The sequence below is a fragment of the Cyphomyrmex costatus genome, unplaced genomic scaffold (genome assembly GCF_001594065.2).
Source record: "Cyphomyrmex costatus isolate MS0001 unplaced genomic scaffold, Ccosl1.0 scaffold157, whole genome shotgun sequence".
In the NCBI taxonomy this organism is placed as follows: Eukaryota; Metazoa; Arthropoda; class Insecta; order Hymenoptera; family Formicidae; genus Cyphomyrmex; species Cyphomyrmex costatus.
This window is the reverse complement of record NW_017275576.1, coordinates 652,949-663,904: the sequence shown is the minus strand read 5'-3', so window position 1 is coordinate 663,904 and position 10,956 is coordinate 652,949. Positions and strand designations below refer to the sequence as shown.

The window sequence follows — 10,956 nt, the reverse complement described above, 5'->3', positions numbered from 1 at the left end:
TTAAGCATTCGATGTCCAAATCTTGTTTCATGCAAGAAACTAAGCATTACATACAATATCATTAATATTGTACTAACAGTATGATGTATGAAATATCTAATATGATATAACATATTGTAGTATAATAAATTATACTGTGTGTATTTTACACGTCAAGTAGTTAACTACAGATTACATCAGACACAAGACAAAACAGGATAATCACGTTGCACGAAAGTAATTGGATATAGTCTCATAAGAGTAGCTCTTTGTACGTACAAAGAAAATTTACTGGCATTATTACCTATTTTGGCAACAATGCTAAAAGAGGGTCTCGTGGTATTCTATTAAATTCTTCGAAGATGAAGCGACCCGTTCTCTTCTTCGTAGAACAATAAGGACATGCCTACCAAAGTACCAGACAGATCGATAAATAACTGTAATGGATATAAAATAATTTAAAACACAAAATTTTTGACTGATAAAATCTTCCGAATTTTATGACAGAAATAAAGGTGGCAATCGTTTTGCAAAATTAATTTTTCCTCTTTCTTCATACTTATATTTATTACAGTACATGATCAAAATAATTTTAAATGCAAAAATATCTTTTGTCAGAAAGATTAAGCTGTACAAATTCTTATTTTGCCAAATTCTGAATAGGAAGATGAACAGTAAAATAATAATTGAAAGAGATTACAATAAAAATTCAGAAAAGATCGAAGGTAAGAAATCAATGAAGAAAAATCAATTGTAGATGCAACAGATTTCCAGGTCAACGATATAGAAGCTAAAGTACCTTATATTCAATAAAGATGGAAATGATATGCAGTAAAGACTGTGAAAGCACATTGTACGGCTAACGTTATTTCGCGAGATCCTTTATCGCGATTATGAAAACTCGTGTCAGTTTAATATTACTGCATAGTAAGTATAAATATATTCCAGTTCAGTTCTTAAGTTATACGTCATATTATATACGAGTCGCGTAATGCTGGATTGTGGCGAAAATATAAAAGCGGCGATAAATAAAAGTTGTTACTGATTGCATTAATTTTCTTAGACTATAGATACACAGAGAAATACGTAGATGTGAAAGAGCAAGGTGAGAAAAAGTCTGCAAAAGTATAACTGCGAGTAGATAAAATAAAGGAATATTAGCGCGAAACACGGTATAAAGCTTCGAAGAAAAATATAACGAAATTGCACTAGTGCAGTATCTAATGAAATAGTACTACGATAATTAGCGGTGTAAAGTTTGATTATATGTCTGTATTAACGTTAACTCATGTTACTACAAGCGCAAAAAGATATCGTTGAAAAGTAGCTATAACCTTAAAGAGAGGTGTAATAGTGATAAAATTTTTTTTTTAGTAATACTAATTCTATATATAGAGAGAATCAAAAAATAAACAGAGCAAATCTTTTAAATGATGATCATTACACAACTGAAATAAAATTCGCAAGATAATATCAAAGTCTGCTGGAAGGATAATAAAAAATAGCGCTTGGTCCTCAGGTTAAACGAATGACGTGAGAAAATATATTATAACAGTTAAATCATGCGTTTAAAGATGATGACTCACGCATAGTTTAGTCAGTATAACAAAAACGCGCGAAACACCCATCGCCTTAAATAGACACGACGATAGTAGTAGAAGTTCTCCTTCACGATACTATTTCTCTCTAGGTGCACATAAACGGATATTCAACCAATGAAAGAACAAAACGCGAAAGCGTACTTTCCTGAGAGATAATATAGAGTTAATAGAGAGAGAGAGAGAGAGAGAGAGAGAGAGAGAGAGAGAGAGAGAGAGAGAGTGCGGGATAAAATAAAATTCTAAAAATATTAGAATGTGCCGAATAAGATGGGATAGAGAGAACATAACTGCAGTATCGCACGTAAGATCCGCCGCCGTATACTCTTATAATTTTCGCACGCTCGATGAGCTGCTCGAACATCCAGAATGGGAGTTTTATGAATCGAATTTCGAATATAACAATCTCTCCTTACACCCGTCGCTATTCCGGCGCGGAATCTCTTCGTGACCTGGGTCGACCACGATCGCCGCCTCTCGGCTCTTTTCCGAGGAAGTTGAGAAGTTGTTTCAGACGCCAATTCCGAGGAAGATGAAGACGAACAAAGAACTACCGGTGGAAGAGGCAGAGCGTCTTCCTACTCGGATTTTCATCCAGTCTAGAGTATAATCCGGACTTTCCAGCTCTCCTTCGCTGAAGGAACTGGAAAGGAAACATTTACAGCCAGCCGGCACGGAACTCGTTGCCCCTCTCCGCGCGCGACTATCAATCCGACTTCTACCTCTGCCATCGTTCGCCGCGAATTTATCAATCTCGATGTCGACGCGCACGTCCATTCCTTAGCAAACGAAATGAACGGCTTCGTCTCCTCTACGCGATCACATGCAATTTGTCAAATCACGCTTGTTTGCTCTAAGCTTTCCCGAACTTACGGAAACGGATAAGTTCGCCGACGACTACGACCCTCAGCTCGTATAGTCGTCGGCGCGTTCTTCGCGGCACTAATTAAAGGTCGCGTATTGTCACGAGCGAGCTTTGTTCGCATTTCAATTACGACCCGGTCGATTTCGTTGAATGAAGCGCCATGAGCCAATCCAAAAGGTCTCACCCCAACCGACATTGTTCTTATCCCTCTTGTTCATCAGGAATTCGACCGCTTTAAGACATAAGCTTTGATATAGTACCGGTATGAAAATTGAATACTATGCGGAAAGCGCAGAGATGCTCGTTTAATTCTAGATGATCCTCAGAAAAGCGATTATCCAAACCATCAAAATATTATCAACAAATACATTAAAATTACGTTCGAGAGTTACACGGAAAGAACAGCCCTGCTGTAGCATTTAAAAGTTTAATTCAATACAGATACGAAAATAAGTTCTGTTGAATTGTCAAAATAATTATAGGCCACTCAAACTGATCGCTAGAATGTCAAAATTCTTTGCTGCATTGCTCATGTTTGAGTTCTTTACATAATTATTTTGACAGTTCAATAAAATTATTTTCAGATCTGTATTTATACCCAAATTTTTTGATACTTTAGCAAAAAAATCATTCTTTTTGTATAATATTAAAAGATTTTCCTAAATAAGCTATCAAATTTTCAAATTCTTGACAAATTTCTCAGCTAAATAAATAGAAATTTATAGGTTTCGTTTATTTGATAAGACAATGCAATATTTTTACTGCCTTTCGCTTTAACGATACAATTCTTATGAAAGGAAGCAGCTCGTCGCTTTGCGAATTCTTTGACAGGGTGAATTATGACGATCATTAGGTGGATTGATTTCACCGTCTAGAAGTTTAAATTCAGCGACATTGAATTTCGCGAATTGAACCGCGGCCCATTCGCGTCCGTCGTGTCGTCAATCTTCGTTCCAAGCTTCTCCATTCCCCGTTCTTACCGTTCGAATATGTCGCAAGGGTTGTCGAATGTAAAAAAAAAAAAGAAAGAAATCTCTCAGGCGAATAGCAGAGGTTCCGATCGAATCGAATTTCTTATTTATTTTAGAGAGAACTTTCGTGCGAAAAATCACGATATTTGTATTGACAACAAAATTTACTACGTTATTTCCATAAAGTATCTCTCAATGATCAGATTCTTATTAAATAGCGCTTCGACAAAATAACGGAAAATTCATATACACGGAAAATATCGTCAGCATTCATTTATAATAAAATATTCAGTCGATCACAAGACTATATCGAATTGCGAGTCGTACTGTATTGACATCACATATATTTTTCATAGCATGTGTCAGAAAAGTAGATAAATCTAGATCTAAAAGTGAGGATGTTAACCTGTGATTATATTTTAAATCTCGCTGAAAAAAGAGAAAGAAATACTCTGAGTTTGATATTTTATATTTTCATTTTTCTTCGTGAGCTTTTTATTTTGGCAATCCGCGAAATGGAAAAAAATAGATATTTAAAAAGATTTTCTTGAATAAAATAATCATTAATATAAGGCCACGCAAAAGAACGAAGTACCCGTTGGAAAAAAGACGACCTCGCCGCCGGCAACGAGTGGATTAATAAAACGTTACTGTTTGCGAATGTAATTTGCGGGATGAAATCAACGTCTATTTAAGTTCTGATGAAATTACTAACCGGTTCGAGACAGATGGAGCTTCAAAGAGACGGGGATAATATTCATTCATAAATTCTGTCTGCCTAAGGCGAGTGAGAGTAAGGTGGAAGAGAAGATGCCACAAGACAGGCAGGGATCAGATTGAAGCGGTTGTGAGAGAAACAGGTCAATACTAATTAATTTAATTAACGAGGCCAATTTAAGCCGCGAGTCGACTTTAATGGCTTTTTCAGCTTACTTTCGTGAGCAAGGCAATGTAATACTTTGACCGAGTCTGTTGGATTAATTCAGGAGCGCGTTGTACAAAGACGGATTTATTCAGATTTAACTAAAATCGGAGAACGTATGCTAAATCAAAGAAAAAACTTTTCGTTCTCATTTAAATAAGGCATGATTTGAATAACTGTAACAAAGCAGAAAACATGAATAAGGCAACGTTGACCATGTCATTTTCTGAATAGTAAAAAATTTTATCTCTGAAAAACTAACTTTATGTGTATTCGATAAGATCTGTAAAAGTTTATTTCTGTAGAAGTTTGTTTCTTTATGGCCGGTATTCTCATTGTCAGAGAGAATGGAAAGTTACTTTTAAAAAGTAATAAATTACAGTTTTACTCGTTATTGAGTCGAAAAAGTGACTGGTTATAGATTTTTAAAAGTAACTCATTACAGTTACCGTTACTTGAAAAAATAACTTTTCGTTACTTTTTTCAGTGTAAAAAAAACTGTAACTCTCGTACAGTTACAAGTTACTTCCATTCTCTACTCTCTATAGTTGTCCTTGTGTTTAAGATCATCTTACAATTCTAAAATACCACAAACCAATCAGACAGTTGTATTAATATTTTAAGACATTATTCAAGACAATCTTGAAATCAGAACGGATTCTATGAATATCTACCTTTAACATTTATATGTTACGAATTTCTTTCACGATCGAATTTCAGTTTTTGATTTTTACTACGAAGCGATGTAAATGATCGACAGTTTCCGCCGGAATTACGTAGCCTGTTCGTATTCTGCGTAAAGTCTGCCAACGCACGCAGTTCATATCCCTCGCGGTTTCCACTAATTTCGTAACTAATTACGTCTCCTTCGAACTCAACGGGACCACTGCGGCACGGGAACTATTTCGATCCCTTTGAAAGCTACGTTTCGGTTTTGTTCAAATGGAATGAGAAACCACATCGTGCAACATTTTGGCGAATAACTGGACGCAATAAAAAAAACAGACTGGTATACAGTATGTTTTGGAAAGTTCGCGCAGTATTTCACGATGATTATCCTTTGACAAATCCAAAATTAATTGTCTCTTTGCTGGAATACATAGGAAACTTTGTGAATGAGAAATTAATCAAAAATTTAATTAATTAAATTTTTAATGATAAACAATCATAAATAGGAATTAATTGATTAAAATAGCTGCTTTCGATCAAACGTGAAATTTTTACGCCTATCCTATTTTCAATACAACAGCATCGCAAAAAGTACTCGAGTTTTCCGAGAATTACGGCACGTGATGTTTAATTGCGCCGGGTGTTTCGTCGATTTCTGATTAAAATTCCGGGTCCTCGATAAAAACGGCTCGAAGAAAAGAAGCAAATGGATGGTACGCGATAGAAGCTGCATGTGTAGTGCACAATACCGGCCGCAATTCCGTTTGAAGCGACGTTAGTTTTTCAGCGGCGCAGGACACCCGGCCGTCGTTTATTCGCCATCGATCGAACGTTAAATCGTGCGTGACGATGAATGCCGGTCCGGGGGGTGAAACCGACGAGACACGGGTGAAGCACGTCAGAGAAGATTGTCCGAGGGATTTTTCAGGATTGCGCTGTAGACGGGCACGAGTGTCGCATAGGATCAACGTGTGTGTGTCTCTGTGTGTGTGCGCACGCGCGCGGGTTTCTGATGGGGTGGTGCATTATTTCCGGAGTGGCGGACAACGAGTCTCGAGCGGTACATTAATTGACTATAAATTCAATGCTCTCTCTTTCTTTCCCTCGACATTAATTCGGCTATCTCGAGAGCGACTTCCGCCGTTCGCGGCCGCTACTCGCGACAAAAGCAACGAATCCGCCGTTAACGAAGTGCCTTAAACACGTGCTACTTAGCGCGTTCAGAGCAACGAAAACAGAACGACGAACGGTTTCCGGAATACTTGGCAAGGGTAATTGATCGTTAAACGCATTTGCATCGCGACGCGGTCGTTGTTTCGCCGCTAGTCGGATAACGATTGCGGTATAATCGTCGCGTTTCGCAATATAAGAAACAAACGCTACTTCAAATATTTTTCAAATAAATCAAATATTCATCTCTCTAAAATATATACGTCTAATGAATGAATGTACCCAGTATTGATTTGCAATAACTTAATTTTTTCGTCATTATCGCAGAAATTCTGTGCCGAAAATATTTTAAATTTATACAACTAATAATTGAAATTATTTTAACGAGTTAATAAAAATCCAATTGTGTTTTTTTTTTACAGGTCGAACGCATGACCCAACTTACAGCCTATATAGATTAGGGGAGAGATTGTCTACGGGTGCTAAATTATATGTAGAAACCGGAAGAGCCGATGGATTGGACACGGATGGGGATTCGCCCAACAGTCTTCACTCATTCACGGGTCCTCCGATTCCTCAAGGTGAAGGCACGAGTGTCACTCGGGCCTTTTTGGACGGCAATCATACTCTAATTAGCATTATGGCGCGCATCAATCCCAGTCCCGATTGGTTCGTAGGCGTGGATTCCTTCCAACTGTGCATCGAGGGCAATTGGGTCGATGCCGTTTCCGTGGAGGTATAATTACATTTGGCATTAATGCGCATGAAACTCAATGTGTCTGCGGTGATCGAAATTTCTTTCAAGAGAGAAAATTAAATAATTGCAGCGCGGAGAACGTACACAATGCGATGTAGCTGTACTTTAAAAAAAAAAGCACAGAAAAAAGTTTTCTTTAAATCAAATAAATCTATGCATTGGAATAGTCCAACCAAATAAACGTTTAAATTAAGCATGTGATTATTATCGCATTAATACTAAACCTTTTTAATTAAAAAAAAAATGTTTCATTTAAAATTAAATTTATTTCAATGAAATAAATATAAACAGAACGCTCGAGTCCAAATAAATCTTTTTCTGTATATGCCAATACTTTTAATTATCATACTTTATCCTTATTTATTTACGTAACTTAAACTCAATCATCCGTCTGCAATCAATATTTTTTTGACATGAGCGAAATTCACTCTCAAATTACTCCGAAATGAAAAGGAGAATTTTTTAACAAATTTCCATTGTTCTCCTCATTTTTTCTTAAATTTCAATTTTTATTAAATAAATGTTTTAACATTGAGTTAAAAATCTATTTGATAAAGTAATTTTGAATTTTTCCACGTTTTCGAAAGCTTAAAATAATAAAACAATTCGAGCAGAATTAAAAGGATCCAGATTTTAGACGGAAGAAGTAAAAATATGTAATAATAAAAAAATATTCTCACGTTTCGCCTATATTACTCGTTCAATTGTTCACAGTCATTGAATAAAGTATATTTCATGCAATCACTTATATGGTCGTATAATGTTTCGAAATACATATACAAAATGTAAATGACGCTTACATCGGCTCCGGAAAGTCAGATGTCTGAGCATCACTGGTCGCGATATATAATTTATACGTCTACCGCGAATATCGCTGCGCACCCTGTCATTTTGCTAAAATCCACGAATGCTCGGAAAATGCGTCCGTTTAAACCACCTTCTACTATTCCTTTTTCAACAGCTCGACCCGCTGGATGGGGGCACGGATAACGGCTTCACATTCACGGCTGCCAACTGGCCGACGAAGCCCCAAGGAATCGCTTACAGGATCACATCCCGATATCCGCCACATCCCGCGGGAAGCTTCTATTATCCGAATCTATTTCGTCTGCCGCGGATAGCTACCCTCACATTCACTAAGGTACATATCTCATATCCTCGTACACGCGCGTTTCCTTTATTTTCTTCACATTAATTCATCGTGTGAAATAAATTGATTAACTCAGTAAAAATGGAATTTTTACGTAAACTAGTACTTTGCGTTATTAATTATCTTGAAACAGTACAAAAATCAGAATTTTTTTCTACTCGTACACGTAAAACAATAAAAAGATAATAAGATAAATAAATCACGTACAAATATTATCTTTAAATATTTTTGTTTTCCAATAAATTAGGAATATGTAAATTACATGACTATTCTTTTCGCGGCTCGATAATATCTCATTCTTTCATGCATTTAATGCTTCGATTTCACGAGAGAGCTCTTTTGTCGTTTCGTAAAATAGCCGCGCCCATTAAAAGAACATCGAGCTTCAGTAATAGCCATTAATTTATTTCCCCGGTATTGATACGCTACGTAATAAATGCCCTGACAATATCAGTTTCAGCATAAAACTGATTAATTGCATTCGCTGTTTAAACAATCTAATAATTCTTCTTGCCCGGTAATATGGTCTCGATAATACAATACAAGACTGGACTTGTTTTATTGTGCCAATTATCATACATGTCGCGAGCAGGGGATATAATATTGAAATTATATGTTTTCGTTGATCTTCGTAAATGAGAGCAAGCAGACAAAATACACTTTAAATATTCATTTGGAAAAAACTATATCGCTGTCAATATTTCGCCTCGAGCAAATGCAATTGTTCCCAAATGCAATTGCTGAATTGTTTTATATCCTTTTCCTCACTGCTAACATTAAGTGTACATTTTCGACGCGCAAGAAGAGTAGTTCGACTCAACGTAAATATTTGTTTTTCGAAGCCATACGAACAGGTTTGCCCTCTTTTACCTTGCATTCCTGCAAACATTGAACCTATCGTGAGACTATCTTCCGCTTCATTGTTAAATTGATATTTTTACAATTTTTTCACCAGAGAATCACAGTTAAATATTTTATGATAAAGATTATTTTATAAAAAGTTTATAAAATTTTATCATGAAAAAGAATCTTACAAGTTTACAATTTAAATATAAATTTTAAATACATAAAAAAAATATACGCCTTTAACGATCCTTCATTGAACAGAGATAAATCGAATAATTAAAATAAAGTCTTAAAACCAAATTAACGTTTTAAGCTAAGACTATTTTAGATGTAACATCGAGAAGATTACACATCATTCAAACACGAATAATCTAATTGTGACCAAAGATTCTCAGAACAATTTTAAAATCTTTTTCCTAACCACAGCATGATACTCCCGGTAACGAAATTCAAGGAGCAACGACTCATATTAACTCACTAATTATCTTTGCCTACAGTCCATCCTATCGCTCTGCTTCACTGACTCCACTTCATCCACCTACCTCTCTGCTTCCGACCTCTCTTTGACTCGTGTCACCTCCACTTCCGCTTTCCCATAGGGCAAAGGGATGACTCGCCTACTAAATTCCTCCCCTTACTCGGCCTCACTTACCACTTAATTACCAAACTTCTGTCGCTAATCCAATATATATACCCTCTCACAGCTCGTTTTCTCTCACCATTTTCTCGCCATTTTCTCTTCCTTTCCTTCTTTGACTTTTGCCCGTTTATGATAACGTAATCTACACTTGCTAATGCTTTCAACAGATTTGTCAATCCATTTTACATAAAGACAGAATAAAAGGTAATTTACAACGTACGAGAGATGTTAGCCATTTAATTCAATAAATTAAAAAATGTAATTTTCTAGTAATAAATCTTAATTAATGTATTGTACATTTTTTCTTGATATTTGATATTGCTCTTGAGATGATATTGATGTAAATATTATTTTAGGAGTTTCAAATTTTGTTCAAACAGTCTGAACCATTATTTGTCACGTACAGTCTTTGCGGTTAAAATATGTTTATACAATTGCCATAATATATGCATCATTTTATTTCTCTCGTAAAGCATTTTCACGAGTAGCTATCAAGAGCCCGTTTCAACCCCCCCGAGAAGGAGAGTTGCTCGCAGCTGCGCTTGCGACCCCACTGTTTCCATTAAACTTCACGCTTCCGGAACTCCATTAAACTGAAAATCAGACCGCCTAATGTAATGCCCATTTCGTACAACAACGCGCCCATTATCGCCCTAAAGTGTCCGGCTTCGCGAAATCGAGAACGTTTGTTTACGCCACTTGGCTTGTTGAAAGCTTTGAATAATGATCGGGTGTAGAAATAAAAGTTAGACTGTACGATCACATACATTATTACGAAACATGTTTGTCGTAACACGAACGACAGCCAAATGATAAATTCAATAATTCTACTTTTATTTATATTAAATAATCGTATAATTATAGTAATAACATGTATATACAATAAAATTTATAATAATTCAATATTTACTTATTAAGTTAAGAAATTGTAGAAACAGGTTCATTATATAAATTCCTTGAAACAATAAACGAATTTAACATGTCAAAATTTATTATATTATGGAAGGCACGTTCCCAAAATTACATTTGCAGCGGGAGATGTGGTGCGGCGTAGCATACCTACGTCTGCGAAAAGACTAAAATATTGTATTTAATCTTTAAATAGAAAGAAGGAAGTTACTAAGGCGAAAAAGAAAAATTTAATTAAAAAATTATAATATAACAAATTTAATCCGGAATTGTCTCGGGGTATTTTTTTAGGATGGCATATTTACATACTAACCCAATTATACCGAGCAAAATAAAATCATGATTTAAAATTAATTTCGTGAAAGCTCAGTAAATGCTATTCTCAAGTGGCAATATACATGTACGCAAATATCTCTTGAGCATATGCAATTAAAGATACAGTCTATGTGTGTGTGTATGTGTGTGTATACACACACACAC

General features: G+C 35.7%; 1 protein-coding gene across 1 annotated transcript in view; it reads left to right on the top strand.

Annotated features, from left to right (window-relative positions):
• The first annotated feature begins 646 nt into the window (after positions 1-646).
• LOC108783609 (uncharacterized) overlaps positions 647-10,956 on the top strand; it is a 52,527-nt gene continuing 42,217 nt past the window's right edge. The window contains exons 1-3 of the mRNA XM_018552210.1: positions 647-704; positions 6,597-6,910; positions 7,893-8,072. Coding sequence (XP_018407712.1) covers positions 647-704; positions 6,597-6,910; positions 7,893-8,072 — 552 coding nt within the window. The remainder of the gene's footprint in view (positions 705-6,596; positions 6,911-7,892; positions 8,073-10,956) is intronic.